We start from the raw sequence: 15,082 nt of genomic DNA, 5'->3' as shown, positions 1-15,082 counted from the left end.
GCAGCGCATTGGCGTTCATATATGACAGTCAAAAGGGCCATAAACTCAGGGAGAGAGGCTGAAGTTTATGGTTGCCTCTCGCTGCCATAGTCCGGCCTTGCCTTGCGCATCCTTTACTGCGCGCTGGAATTCCGTCCCTAATTACGGGACATCCTCCCCGTTGCCGCATCAACGCGGCCATAAAAGCTGTCTGAGAGTCTGGAGCATTTGTACAATTGGAGTGCAGTGCAATAAACCGTCTGAGACCCAAGGTTATTAACTGTGTTACCAAGGAGGCGACAGCAACGACAGGCAGAGGACGGATAGGAAAAGCTTCTGCTCGCTCGCTGCACCGGCTTCATTTGAGAGGCTTTTCCCTGTAGCGTGGTTTATCCACTTCAAATCATTCCTGAGGAAAAGGCTGCACTTGGGATTGGACTCTCCTACCACCGGGCGGCGCTATTGGGACCAATGTCACGGCCCTGGATCTTTTGATCTCCAAACTCACCTTAAAAGCAAACAGGTAAAAGTCGCCCGGGAAGCCTGGACCTTGAATAGTTTTGCTCTGCACTAAAAAAAACCCAATTGTTCATTGCTTGAATTCTTGCCTTGCATGCAAGCCCTGTTAGTCCGAGATAAGAGCCTCTTTTTTTTTAGTTTAGTTTCCACATTTTTCCTCTGGTGCCCAAAGGCTTACGCGCTAGAGAAAGTCTTCCTGGGGGCCCTAATAAGGCAGCACATCTGTGCCAAGGCTTCATGCTGCATGTGCTATTCATTTTGCTGGGCTAGAGCTTTTTAATGGTTGGAGTGTAGCATAGCCGCCTTGTACCTGGAGAGATCTGCAACCCCTCCCAAGTCTAACCACAAATGTTTTGTATTTCGGGAAACTCTGCCTTAATTATTAGACAAAGGTGGACACAGCTCGTACGTTAATGACACAAACTAGGCAGTGGGTGCTGGAAGGAAAACAAACGGTTTTATTTTTCACATACTAATGCAGCTCATCTTAAATCACAGTAGTCGCCTCTGTGATCATTCTTCTCCGTGCTCTTCCTCTTAAAGGAATCCATTAAAATCATTTGACGTCGTTCCAAAACACACAATTCCCTGTCTACGTGCCAAAGCTGTGATTAAAAAGGTCGATTTGATTGCGATAGGGCAGCAATCGCGTCTCCTTTTCCTTCCTGTAACAGACACTATAGGGCTGAGGTTTGAGGCTATTCTGTATCAGTCCAAGTGGCGAGTGGCTATTCTAAACCCTAATGCGTGTGGACCCAGTCTCTTTTCTCTCTCTCTCTCTCTCTCTCTCTCTCTCTCTCTCTCTCTCTCTCTCCTTTGTCTCTCGTGAAAAATAAATGCTTCCGCTTGGACGTAATAAAACGCCGCGTTATTGTTCATAACTGCACTCGGGACGAACATGATACGATTCAAACGGCCTCTTCGGCCACGATTATATGGGCCTGATCAAAGCCAGTGGTCAGACTAAACTGTGTTCAGGATATAATAGCCGGGCAGCTGTGAAAATGAAGATTTAATAGCTACAATTAATAACTGCAACACAACGGTATCGATAGGCCCCCATGCCACTACAACATCATGAAGTGTGCGGGCCAAAACACTTTAATACCAGGCACACATAATTAATTGAGGTATTTGGTTTCCCTGTTGGCTCATGTGTCCCACGTGCAACAGGCCACTGTGGGGACAAGCGCACATGATTTTAAACCTATTGTTGTTCGTTTAGCTGTGTCACTGGGCTAACAGTGTTGTGGTTCATTTTATGTTTTGGGGGAAATTTTACAAACGGACACAAACGCTCCGGCCGCTCACGGCCTTTATTCTGAAATCTCAAAACGCCTTTTAAAAAAATACAATTCCATAATAGATCATTTTCTTCTCAAATTGGCCATTGCATTATATTCTCATGCGCATAAATAACCCGCATCCAGCCTCAGTCATTTAAGTAATTTGAAGTATGCTCGCACTGAGCAGCAGCGATTGACAAACGTCCGCCGTGACTCGGTAAAACTCCAAGTCAGTGTACATATAAATGACAGAAAACCTAAATGGGCTCAATTTATGAATAACTCCCGAATTTCCTCTTTTTTTTTCTTTCTTTCTTTCTTTCTCTCTGTTTTTTTATTTTTTTGCAAAACAAACTGGGGGGGTGTAAGGGCCACCTGGGCCTGGTAATGGCAAAGCTGGCCAAGATTAACTTCAACCTGGAGACAGAGCAATGGAGTGCACATGGCCAAGGACACGACAAGATGGAAGGAGAGTTTTATTGTGGACCTTATTGCCCCAAATTGGACAAACTGGATGGCTTGTGAATGTGGAAGCTTTATGTCGGCTTTACTGTGGCGCAAAGGGACTTTTCCCTCACAACAACGTGATCAATATTTTGGCAGATTAACGAATGTAAATTTGCGTATTGAAGTCCGCTTTGAGGTTTTTTTTTTGAATGTTTGTAAGAAAGGAATCCAAACAGCGTAGTGCTGCATGGTGATATCATTTGTAGCGTTTGAGCAAAAGCACACGCAGGCTTGACCTTTTTACATGTTGCCCGTAATGATTGCTTGGATACAATTAAATACATTCTATATTTTGCGTTTTTGGAAAAAAAAAAACAGACAAAGAGCATAGTTATTGCGTTGTCTAATTTGAAATTGATAGATTGAAAAAACATGTGTTCATGTTCTTAGTGTAAAATTTAAAATTATATGGACACAGGATTTATATAAAATTAAGTGCCTTCAGAGGCTTTGTTGGATGGAAAGTAGAATGACAGGGAATTTTAGAAATTTGGTTTTTAAATGATTTAATTATTTTAATTATTTTTCTATGTATTTGTGCATTCTTCAGTTGCGTTCAGACCCATCGACAATGTGTTTTCTTTGTCACGCAGCACTGCTTTGTTAATCTTCGCGAATTTTCCAAGAATTTAATATTTGCCCAAACTCTCAAGTGAAAAGTGATTTTGCTACAAACATGTACAAAGTGACTTAGAACAGTACAACTAAACGATCCGGACTAAAATGAAAATATGAACTTTTCAGAGGCATTATCTTCCGCATGTTTGATAGCAATCACTATATCTGTAGGCAACAATATTCCAAACACTTCTGTTTTTATTGCAGAGGAGCTCAGACTTGCTTTGGGCTGCAGGATGGACAACATAAAACAAGACATTTTGCCAAAGGCGCATTCTCCCTACAGTCAAAAAGACTTTATTACCGTTAAGCTTTGTCTTGTGTCTTTGTTGATGGGTTTCAGAAGGCTCACACGTTTTAAATTGATCTGACACCTTAAAGCCACACCGGCTTAAAGCGAAATTGTATAATAAATTGTATTATTTGCTTATATTTTCCCACTTACATCACTTTTATCGTTCAGGGGCTTGGCAGGTTATACATATAGTACGTCCTACTGTCCTGTATAGCTAAGCGTTGTGCTAACATTTGATTTGCATTGCATTTGTTGGAAAGTGGAAGTCAGTGCTTCAGGCCTTTGTGTACTTGTGCAATGGAAATAATGCTTCCAAAGCTTTTCTAAAGAACACATGCACGAATTACACAATTCAAAGACAGATGTTTTAAAACTTCTGAATCGTGTTGCACCTCGTCACTTCAAGGTAGCGCATAAGGAGAGGTGAGGCACTGATTGCTGTGCTGTCTTCTTTCTCTGCCTCAGCTCCAAGATGGATATCGTTACGTAGCCCCAGAGTGGGAGGGACTGCCCATCTTCCAGCTTTTCCATTGGTTTCACAGTCTGCTCGGCGGAGAGGGGGTGCCTCTAATCATATCCAGCATGTTTTGCACAAGAAATGTCAGCCAGAAAGGGCTACCTTCTCTCTTCGCCAAAATACACCACAATAATGTCATGTTCGGACAGCCCGTCAGGAAATGCGTTTCTAGTGGATTCTCTGATCAGTGGCCGCAATGAGAGCGGCGGAGGTCACTACACCGGGAGCGCACTGTGCGTGCCTCACAGCACTGCCACAGAAGTGCCTTACGGACTACACAACTATGGATACTTCCCAGGTATGGGTAAGCGGAGCGAGGTGGGTCCACAAAACGTGGTTTCCGCCTCGGGCGCTTACATGTCCACCATGGAAATGTGGATGGACGCACAGAGGTCATGTCGGATGGACCAAGATCACCCGGTAGGTCCTCAGGTCGCGCCCTGCTCGTTCCCGCAAAATATAAAGGAAGAGAGCACCTACTGCCTGTACGAGCAGGCGAAGTGTCCTAAAGCCTCCACCGCAGAAGATCTCACATATTCAAGGTTAACTGGAGCCGGCCAAGGGTCGAGTTCTTGTACAGTTACCGATGGCGGCGGCGGGGGCTCAGTGCCTGTGCCGGGCTACTTCCGCTTGTCTCAGACGCACGCACATTCTCATAAACTTTACAACTCCAGCGGCCCCCAGTCGAACCCTTCCCATTCCCATTTTGGCCTACACCCCACTGCTCCAGCTCGCTTCCACACACCTCCAACCTCGACTTCTGCTCCAGCCACGGCACAGGAGGGGAGGAACACCGAGGGGCCCGTGTCCTCGGGAAACGCAGACCTGCAGCCTCACGCTGCGACTGGGACCGAGGAGGCACGCGACTCCTCGGATGGAGACGCCTCGTCAGCTGAAGAAACAGAGGAGAACCACAAAGAGAGAGCAGTACAGTCTAATAAAGGTAATGTCACGGTTCGTCTGCGCACTTTTGTTTTGTTAGCGTTCAGTTAGAGTGGGGCTTTTTAATGACACCTGTCAAGTTTTATTTTACTGGTCAGGGTGAGGTGACAGTGAAGACACAGGTCTGTAAACACTGCTTTTGCATATCTCGTTGTTTCTTATGCTATAAAGACAAGATTCTGCGGGAGGAACGCCCTTAAATAAGCGTGCATTTTTTCATGAATAGACAGAAATTGTACTGCGTAAAATTAAAAGAGAGAAGCAGTGATTATGAAGGCAAATTTAATTTTGCCTGATTATACAAACCTACAGAGTGACATGAAACTCTTTATTGTCGTTAAACAAGCACAACAAATTTAATAATACAAACCTACAGAGTAATATGAAATGAAGTACTTATTATACGATGCACGTTAAATACCTGCAGCTTTATCCAGTGTTGTTTTTTTGTTGTTGGCTGCTGCATAAAAAAGGGCCTAAATTTATTATTTAGGCTTTTATGTTTTTCCAGTGCTATAACGTTTCTGTAATTTGCATCCATCTATGATAGCAGCATAATGTTTGTGTCCCTGTTTACGATTGGCGGAAAATTTTGCATATGTTGCTATAACGTCAACTGCAAGTCTGATGAATCTAACAAAGAAACTATACTTTCCGCATCAAACACACACACACACACACACACACACACACACACACACACACACACACACACACACACACACACACACACACACACACACACACACACACACACACACACACACACACACACACAGAGTAATCCTTTCATTTCGTACTTATAATCAGAAACATTTATGACTTGGTTTATAACACTCTTATACTCTGTTAATATGCAGCTAATGTTAAGTCTGTTTTACTCTCCACGTGTTTTATTATAAGGTCACTCATTATCTATTTAGATAATGTCAAGTTTTCAAATGCAGTTCATCAGTAAACTCTTACATCCACATTTTAACACGTCATAAAACATTTATTAAATGCACTGCTTACCAAATATAGGGAATTTAAGGTAAAGTGTTGCCTGTTGTTTTAATATGAGCGCAATGCAAACATATAGATTAAAAAAAAACTATGCTCTTTGTCTGCCTTTCTCTCTTACACACAGTGGAGTTTCTCATGTTTACAGTGCGTAAACCCGTTTATTTACCATTTTCTTTAGGAGACACAAAAAGTGAAAGCACGGCCAACTGGCTGACAGCAAAAAGCGGCCGTAAGAAACGTTGTCCATACACCAAGCACCAGACACTAGAGCTGGAGAAGGAATTCCTCTTCAACATGTACCTGACCCGAGAGCGCCGCCTAGAGATCAGTAAAAGCGTCCACCTGACGGACAGACAGGTCAAAATCTGGTTCCAGAACCGCAGGATGAAGCTGAAGAAAATGACGAGGGAAAACAGGATCCGGGAACTCACCTCCAACTATGGATTTTCGTGATGAACGAGAGAATCACGATGACACAGGAGAAGTAAAATAAAATGTAAAAACAAGATATAGACACAGCAAAATCTCCAGTGTTAAATTAACACTGGAGAGTGTCTATATGGGTCCACACCTCTGAGTGTTAAATACAACACTGTTGAGTGTTAAATTAACACTTTTGACAGTGTTATATGTTTAAAAGTAACCTAGTCAGTTTTGAAGATTAACAATGGCTAACACTGAGCAGTGCTGATTTTCTAACACTGGAATATTTCTAACATTTTGAGTTATTTTCCAAACATATAACACTGTCAAAAGTGTTAATTTAACACTCAACGGTGTTGTATTTAACACTCAGAGGTGTGGACCCATATAGACACTCTCCAGTGTTAATTTAACACTGGAGATTTTGCTGTGTAGGTGAAATAAATTACATTCGCCACCCCACATCTCCTTGTCCACACAAAGACTCGTTTTACCGTGGGGTGCAGCGTCCTTTAATTTCCAAACACGCTTAATGTCAATGAAACGTCCTCTGTGAGCTACTGAGAAAAAGGAAAAAAGGATCATCTGAATGTTTTTGACTCTGTTTTTACCCCTGATTGTGTTTTTCTTTTTATATTTTCTTTTTATATTGTTGATCCGACACCTCCGTCGTATGTTTGGGTAGTGTCCTCAGTGCAGTTAAATCAGTGCAGTGAACACCCCCCCCCCCCCCCCCCCCCCCCCCCCCCCACACACACACACACACACGCACGCATACATGCACACACACATGGACCTGCGCCCTGGAAAGTGACGGGGCAAATCATCTTTTTCATCTAAATTTTTAGAAATAATTTTGAAAAAATATTTAATTTTCAAACTGCATGATAAGAAGTTTTTATTTTATATATTTTTATTTTTTCGAAGCAAATTTAAACCAATCTGGAATATAATGCCCTTATATAACCAGGGAGAAATGACAAAGAAAATCCTTCACCCTGTGACCATTAAATGTAGTACTATAAGTCTAAACTATGTATGAGCTGAATGTATAAATTGGAACTCCGTTCGCGTTGAGGGCGTTTACACGAAAACAGTTTGCAAAGTGAAGGAGGAATGTTCCTTTTTGTATATTTCTGTGTACATATGACAATGTGTTTTTTGTGTAATGCTTAATAAATTATCAGCTCGCACTGAACCGAAGCCGTTTGAATTTTTTCTGTGTTCGTGTATGTTTTTCTATAGAAGGAGACAGGGACAGAGAGAGGCTGGAGGGGGAAATAAGCCTTTAAAATGTAAAGTTCAAAAATAACAGAGGCTCCTACACTTGATATTCCTTCTTTATTAATTTTTTTCGAGTGTGTGTGTGTGTTTGTAGCAGCTGAGCAACAAACTGTTTCTAAGCACTACTGCACTGGCCATCGGAAATAATTAAGATATTAGGCTATAAGCCGTCTAGCTGCATACCCAGCCGGCTATTGTAGAGTTTTATGACTGGCTGGTATATGAGCTTTCTCCCTCTCCTCTAAGAGCTGCTTCAGTCGTGAGAGAGTCTTTCGGACGGAGAGGAGGCCCGGCTCACAGCTAGAAAACTGAACTATGCAAACACACTGTGGATAAAACACGATTTCTGCTCAAGTCTGGGAATAACTGGGATTAACGCGAGGATCGCGGTAAGTTCATTCATTGCTGTAAATTTGTCCATTTTGCGCCTTGTTGCAGCGGGTTCACTGGAGTGCATACAGCCCATCAAACACTGTTGTGGCTTTCTCAGTACATTTTTTTGAACACATGATGACCGAAACGACGACCACGGTGCATTATGAACTGGCTGGCTGTGCTTTCTCTCGAGGCCCGGATCGACTGTCGAGTGGTTTAGGTAGTTTCATGTTGTTGGGGTCCATTTCTAACTCTGCAACATGAAACTGTCTTAATTGCCCCAGTTACATACATCGAAACCGAAAGTGAAGCAAATCTGGGTGATAAAGAGGGTGAGATTTTCTTTTTTTAAAAGTGGGGAGCGGTGTGTTGGTGACACGTTACAAACCTTCCTATGTGGAAATCAGGGAGGGGTGGCTGGCTGTTGTGTACAAGCTCAACCTGTCTTCCGTAGTGCTTTCTTTGGAGTCCTCCACTTGCTTTGCTTTCCTTCTTCTTTCTTTCTCTTGCTAGAATACGTCTGAATGGGAACGTGTGCTGAATATCAACGTGATCAAAGCTGAGTTGCATTATACATTGTGGACTTGGGATTAAGGGTAAAGCCGTGAGTGTTTTTCGTGAGTAGTAGTGACGCAGACACGCCAGACAAGGCCTCGGTTACGACCACTGCAGTGGAGGGGAAGGGGAAGGTGAATGGGGCAACAGCGACCTCCGTGGGCAATGAGACCGGATGCTTCCACTGCGCAATAGTGGCTCAGACAAAAGGAGGGGAAGGGCTTTATGGTGATATTTAGATCCGCCAGACAGGCTGTTATCTGCAGAGGCAAAAGAAGTGAATAGCCCCTGCGGTAAACTGAGTGAAAAAACACCCTGATTTAGGTTTACAGCCTTAGAGCCATTGGCATAGTGCCGTCTTTTCCTGCTCTGAAGGTGTTTGTCTATTCGAACTTTTAGTGCACAAATAGGCGCACAGCCGCTCCTTTCCCCCTTCGGCTTGTTTGATGTCTAGCCAAATATTGTGCAAGTACCAGCGAAGTGATAGCCCGCATCTAGAAAGCAAATTATGGACACCTTGTGCATTCTTTTGTGTTCCTCTTTTAGATGCATCAGCAGAGAGCAGATAATTTCTACGTGTTGAATTGCCTGTGGCCTTGTGGGGGAGTTGGCCAAGCTCTCACTTTATTTGCGGGTAATAAAAAAAAAAAAACGGGCATGCAGTATGTGAAAACTCAAGGTTGCTACTTTGAAACCTGCAGTAGTTAAATTCGCAGATTTAGGATTTACTGGACACGACAAGCTTAGGCTTACAGCACCATGTTTTTAAAAACACAAATAAATTCTGTGTTAAGCTCTATATGGGAAAAAACCTGAAAATACAGCATATTAAATGTATCCTGGTGCAGGACATTCCCCGCGCCATTTCTTTTTAAAAGGGGGAAACCACAAACACCACATTGCATTTATTCTTAGCTGCATATAAGAGTAAAGTTACACCGACGCCCTGGCACCTAGCTGGTATTACAGATAATTTGTTGATGGTAGTGATGATACAGGCGTATACTAAGTGATAACGGCGGTGTAAATAATAAACGGGTTAGAATGGGGCTCTGGTATTTTTTAAAATAATAATTACATATATTATTTATTAGTTAACCACTTCTATAATTTCTAAAGTTTTGGCCAGCGTGTTTGAATCCAGCGGATTATTTCAAATTAGCAAAAAAATATGCATTTAATTTATTTTTATTTTCGCTGTTCTTCTTAAAAACCAAAACACACACACACACACACACACACACACACACACACACACACACACACACACACACACACACACACACACACACACACACACACTGCTTCACGGCACGATATGTTTATATTTGTCAAGAAACAAATATATATATTATTTATATATTATTAAATTAATATATTATTAAATTCTATTACAGCGTAACTGATAAATCCACTAAAAATGCTCAAATAAGAAACCCTGTTATTATTCTTTTAAAAAAATGTAATTTACAAAAAAAAAAATTGAAAAACAAAACATTCTTTCAATTCTCCAGAAATAACGACACGTTTATTGATGTAGTTTTACATAGTTAATTTAACACTATAGCTTTGTTGAGAAAAAATACTCAAACTCCTGCAGAAGCGTTCATTTCATGGAAACTTCGTGTATTGTAATGAGGTTAATTAGGCGCCAGAGACTTAGTTCCAGCGTGTACAGTGACCTGACGTAGGCAGGAAGCTTGATTGTGGTAGAAAAATAACCCTACACGAGAATTCTCCATGTAGCCTGCGCTTAAGGTTTAACTCACATAGGAATACAACGTTTACAGTTTTTTCTGATTGCTTAAGCACATTTTTTGTAACTATTGGCTAATTTTGCAAAACTCTTCACACAAATAAGAAAACCTGTCACCCAATCATCAAAACATTGTAGTTCTCTTGCAAAAGCAAACACAGCTAGATTAACTCTTCACACCTTCGTAAAAATGGTGTTTCCGTATCAAACAGTACACACAAGCCATCATCTACTAAGCACACAATGCGCCAACTGCACACTGATGGTATGAATACAAAACACATCTGGCTTTTGCTTTCTCTGCGCACAAGGTAGGCTATGTCAGTTTGAGCTCATACTTCTGTCATAGATCCATAAGCATAGAGGGATCCAAACTTCAAGTACTGGTGTTTATTCAAACACATCAAAACAAACACAAGTGTTTATTTCCAAGTATAGGATTATTTGCAATCGCCATAATGACTATATGGGTTACTTGGTCTGCAGTGAACATGCTTCCTCTGCCCCAGCATCTGGTCATCTAGCAATTCTGTAAAGTAACAATTTCAGTATTTTTACATCAATGGTATTGGTGTATTTCTCATTGGCATATGGCAGTGCTACAAATCTTTGTGCGAAGTGACTGTACTAACCGATTCTCATTTCAAGATGTCCTTATGGTACTTGCTACAGTGTAGCGGCTCGAGTTAGGCTGGACCCGTTGGCCAGCTACCCTCAGGGTCATTCCACGGTTGATGACATGGTCCACTATTGTAACTCTGATGTCATCAGCAATTCTATTTCTTACTCTTCCTACCCTTCCTCTCCCCCTTCCTCGTCTTCCTCTTGCTCCTCCTTGTCCTTGTCGTCCTCTTCATCCTACTTCTTCACCTCCACGTCCTCTTCCTCGGCCTCCTCTACTTCTCACTCTTTCTGCTCCCTCCATTGTACTCCGCACACACAGCTTACCTGTATTATAGTGCTTAGGCTGATTGCAAAGTGAACTAATTATCTAAAAAAGTTTTCACATGTGAAAGTGTGCCAGACAGTTGGCAAATTAGTGTTAATGATAGCCATACATGTGTATACTTTTGCTAGGAGTGTGTTGGAAATTTGGTAATTGAGTGTTGTGCAGTGAATTGTGCCTACAGTTTTGCAAAGTGTGTGTTACAAAATTGCAAACTGAGTGCAAAGCAGTTTTTGTGCTTTTAGTTTTGCAAACTCAGTGAGTGGTTTTGCTATAAGTCTGAATAGTTTTAGAGATTGTGCTACAGGAATCACAGTTAGGGTTTAAGCATTCAGAAAAAACTGTAACTGAAAACTACTCAGCCTCATAATAGACTTAAGTATGTTTCATTATTGGCTAGCTTTTTGCGCCTATGATATGTATTTAATGCTTTAAGCTGTAGCAAAGAAAAACCTGCAGAGGAAAGCGTATGGCCTGTGAGGGGAGAAAAACTGTTATAAAGTGTTATAAAAAACGATTCATAATTCACTAGATAGTCTTATTCAGATCATTGAGCTGCAAAGTTTCTGTGATGTGGTGCTGTTTAAAATGCGTTTTGGTGAGCAGCGATCGTAGGGTGCTTACGTGTCCTATAAAATGTCTCGTAAAAGAAGGCTTCCAAATACATTTTGTATCGTTTTGGATAACCGAGAGGGGATTGGAACGGCAGCAAGTGCCAATAAGAAGGAGCCCGGTGTCATTTATTTTATTCATTCATATTTTTCATCTCGCATAGTGGTTCCTGCTCAAATCTTGATAATTCTTAAAAAGTCGAAGTTGTTATAGGAGAGAGGGTGAGTATTTAATGACCGTAGGGATTGATTTATCCTTTATTGTTCAGCCTTATGATCACGTGTGTCTGCTACCCAATGGCATGGCAGCCTGTCTCCCCATTACTTTCCCACTGTAGTTCTCCGTGGAGCGAAGTTGCTACTTGATTTCTCCACATTGTTATTTTGTGAGGCTGGGTTTACTGCGTGTGTATGTGTGTGTGTGTGGTGTGTGTGCGCGTCTCGCTTTTGCATGCATCCGCTGTATGACTGTGTACATGTGAAAGTGTAATTTTTCTGCCATGTCGACATCTGGAACGCTCACTAGTTACTACGTCGATTCCCTCATTCTCCCCGAGAGCGAGGAGCTCTCTGTGCCGAGGTACACCTCCGGTCCTGGGCTCCAGCACGCCAGGCAGCATGCCTCCATCAGCGACCACAGCGAGGTCGGGACTTGCACCTTCCCATCCAAGCCCCAGGTATTCGGGCCGTCTTGGAGCCACGTCCCGGCTCAGTTTCCAGCCACCGTCTCCTCTGTGTATCATCCCCACTACGGGCATCCCCAAGGCCCAGTAGGTGGAGATACAGATGGCCGGTATCAATCCTGGCTTCTGGAGCCCATGTCCGGTTCCCTGCCGTTGACCGGATTACCGACGACCCATCACTACGGGATCAAACCGGAGGGACTGGGGGCGCGGGCTGAAGGAGGGCTGCCCGGATCCCACACGGCTCTGCTGCTCTCTGAATACGCCAATGGCACCGTGGCGTCAGCATCACCGGTGGAAAAGGACGAACTCTCCGTCCAGGCAGGGGATTTGAGCGGAGAGGGGGAAGAGAAACCGGGCCTGGATCCAAGTAAGTCAAAGCAGAGTCTTTTATGTCATTTGCACAACATGAAGCTGTGAGGATTGGGGTGCCTTATGGGGGTGCGCGTCCTAACAGATGCCATTCTGAACGTGCCATTTCCTTATGGGGGGCTGTTAATAGCCCAGCTCACATTGCTGTATTAGATAACCTCTTGCAGCCTTTAAAGTGAGCGTGAGCAGCGAGGGAGGCAGAAGGGACAAAACATGGACGGGGAGCTGTAGAGCTGTGGATATAGCAGAATTTAGAGGCGCACATCCGCTTTTACGCTTTTACTTTATTTGTATTATATATATATATATATATATATATATATATATATATATATATATATATATATATATATATATATATATATATATATATATATATATATATATATATATATTTGGTTAGTCAGAAGTTCAGGACCTCACACCAGTGTCGCACCCCACTCTTTTCAGATAACCCAGTGTCCAACTGGCTCCACGCGAGTGCCACAAGAAAAAAGCGCTGTCCGTACACCAAGCACCAGATCCTGGAGCTGGAGAAAGAGTTCCTCTTTAACACCTACCTGACCAGAGACCGTAGGTACGAGGTGGCGAGGCTGCTAAACCTCACCGAAAGACAGGTTAAAATTTGGTTTCAGAACCGCAGGATGAAGATGAAGAAGTTCAATAAAGACGGCGCACCGAAAGACGAGTGACTGAACCTTAGACAAAAGCAGCATTAGACTGATAGCGAGCTTGATGTGTAAGAGCTCTTAACTCTGCTGGACCCTGTTTTTAAACAACATTGTCATATTGTTCTTAATAACAGCTATAGGGTTATTTGTCTTGTAAAAAACAAACAAACAAACAAACAAAAAAACAGCATGTTGGGCTTTAGTTTTTTGCAACTACCATTATATTGCACAGTTTTAACAGTGCACCCTCGTTTTTTTTTTAACTTGTTCTTTTCTCGTGCTGCTTTGAATTAATACCTCGTTAAAGTGTATTAGTTGGCCTTGCCCCTGTGCTTGTTTGTGTACGACTGTTTCTAGCTCTCTGTGTTCCGGATTGTAGCTATATTTGTTGTCTGTCTCAGAGCCAACTGAGCGTATAGTTTGTAAAAAAAAAAAGTATTTTATTGTTGTTTCTCTCTTACTATTAGGATAAGCCTTTGACTGAATTTGAATCTAACGTTAGAAACTGTAGGGAAAAACAGAGTAAAATAGGCGCATAAATACAAGGAACCTCCTGAGAACTCTTACGAAATTTCAGTATATATATGATAGGCTAGAAGTTGTATTACATAACATGATTGACTACCTATGTCTTTCAACTACCTACATACCTACATTGACCTTTGTTTTGCAGTGGTGGATTGTAATAGATTTGTTTGCATTACTGGATTCGTGTGACTGAATTTCAGGGAGTCATTTTCAAAGAGCGTAATATTTGTTAGTGAGTGCAAATGGAAGAAAACACTGTAGGCTAGCTACTCATTTTTAATACCTCGCGGTCGTGCTGACCGTCTGACTTTTGGTTCACAAATGTAATTTGTACTTTATTTATTGAATAAAACAAATTATATCTGCGACTACAAGTATCTTACATTCATATCTCACTGCACCCCCACGCCAGTCTGCATTTCATGCTTTCATAATATTTGAAATTCTGAATTCTTGGTACGCAAAAACAAACAAACAAAAAAGCCTGAGCTGGCGCTGGTTTGCGCTGCCAAAAGTTATGACACGTGAAAATACAGAAACAAAAAATAGAGTAATGATAATCAGTTATATTTGGATGATTGCATACTTAGTGAAAATGAGCTTTTTGTTTGCTTAAATATTTTTAATTTGTAAAAAGCAAAAAAACAAAAAACAATCCCCCCCCCACCCAAAAAAAAAGAGTGTGTACCCACACACACACCAGTGAAACCTAACACACCTAGAACACTGTGTGTGTGTGTGTGTGTGTGTTGGGGACATAGCTGCATCTTGGCAGAGGATGTTGTTAGCTGTATACAGCCATAAAAGACAATTACCGCTATAACCTTTTATGGGGTGCAAAGCGCTGCGAGGCGAGAGGACACAAAACAAAAAAGACACCGTGGGCTTCGACTGCTGAAGCCCAAAATAATACAGCCGATGTGTTTCTCCTCAGCTCAGATTTGACAAGGGCGCTTAGGCTAATCTGTCATGAGCCATCACAATTTACAAGAAGAGGAAAAACCCCGCATCTTTTTAAATGTATTTTGGAAATTTAGGAATTTGTTTAACACACACACACACACACACACACACACACACACACACACACACACACACACACACACACACACACACACACACACACACACACACACACACACACACACACACACACATTTTGAGGTCAAACTGTCCAACTGGCTTTGGAGTAATGGTGTAGGTCTAGTTT

The 15,082-nt window shown here is 42.1% G+C and overlaps 2 protein-coding genes across 2 annotated transcripts; both read left to right on the top strand.

Moving 5' to 3' along the window:
- Nucleotides 1-207: 207 nt before the first annotated feature.
- Nucleotides 208-7,308, top strand: LOC146644067 (homeobox protein Hox-A10-like). The gene is made up of 3 exons (XM_085396960.1): nucleotides 208-502; nucleotides 3,670-4,664; nucleotides 5,847-7,308. Exons 2-3 carry the CDS (start codon nucleotides 3,803-3,805, stop codon nucleotides 6,119-6,121), a joined length of 1,137 nt encoding a protein of 378 aa, XP_085253086.1. The 5' UTR covers nucleotides 208-502; nucleotides 3,670-3,802; the 3' UTR covers nucleotides 6,122-7,308.
- A 715-nt stretch (nucleotides 7,309-8,023) lies between these two features.
- On the top strand, nucleotides 8,024-14,246 carry hoxa9a (homeobox A9a). The gene is made up of 2 exons (XM_085396966.1): nucleotides 8,024-12,671; nucleotides 13,124-14,246. Exons 1-2 carry the CDS (start codon nucleotides 12,119-12,121, stop codon nucleotides 13,363-13,365), a joined length of 795 nt encoding a protein of 264 aa, XP_085253092.1. The 5' UTR covers nucleotides 8,024-12,118; the 3' UTR covers nucleotides 13,366-14,246.
- Nucleotides 14,247-15,082: the final 836 nt, after the last annotated feature.

Source organism: Rhamphochromis longiceps, linkage group LG22 (assembly GCF_057381845.1).
Source record: "Rhamphochromis longiceps isolate RC_006_pf linkage group LG22, R_longiceps_female_GT1.1, whole genome shotgun sequence".
In the NCBI taxonomy this organism is placed as follows: domain Eukaryota; kingdom Metazoa; phylum Chordata; class Actinopteri; order Cichliformes; family Cichlidae; genus Rhamphochromis; species Rhamphochromis longiceps.
This window is presented reverse-complemented; position numbering and strand designations above follow the sequence as displayed.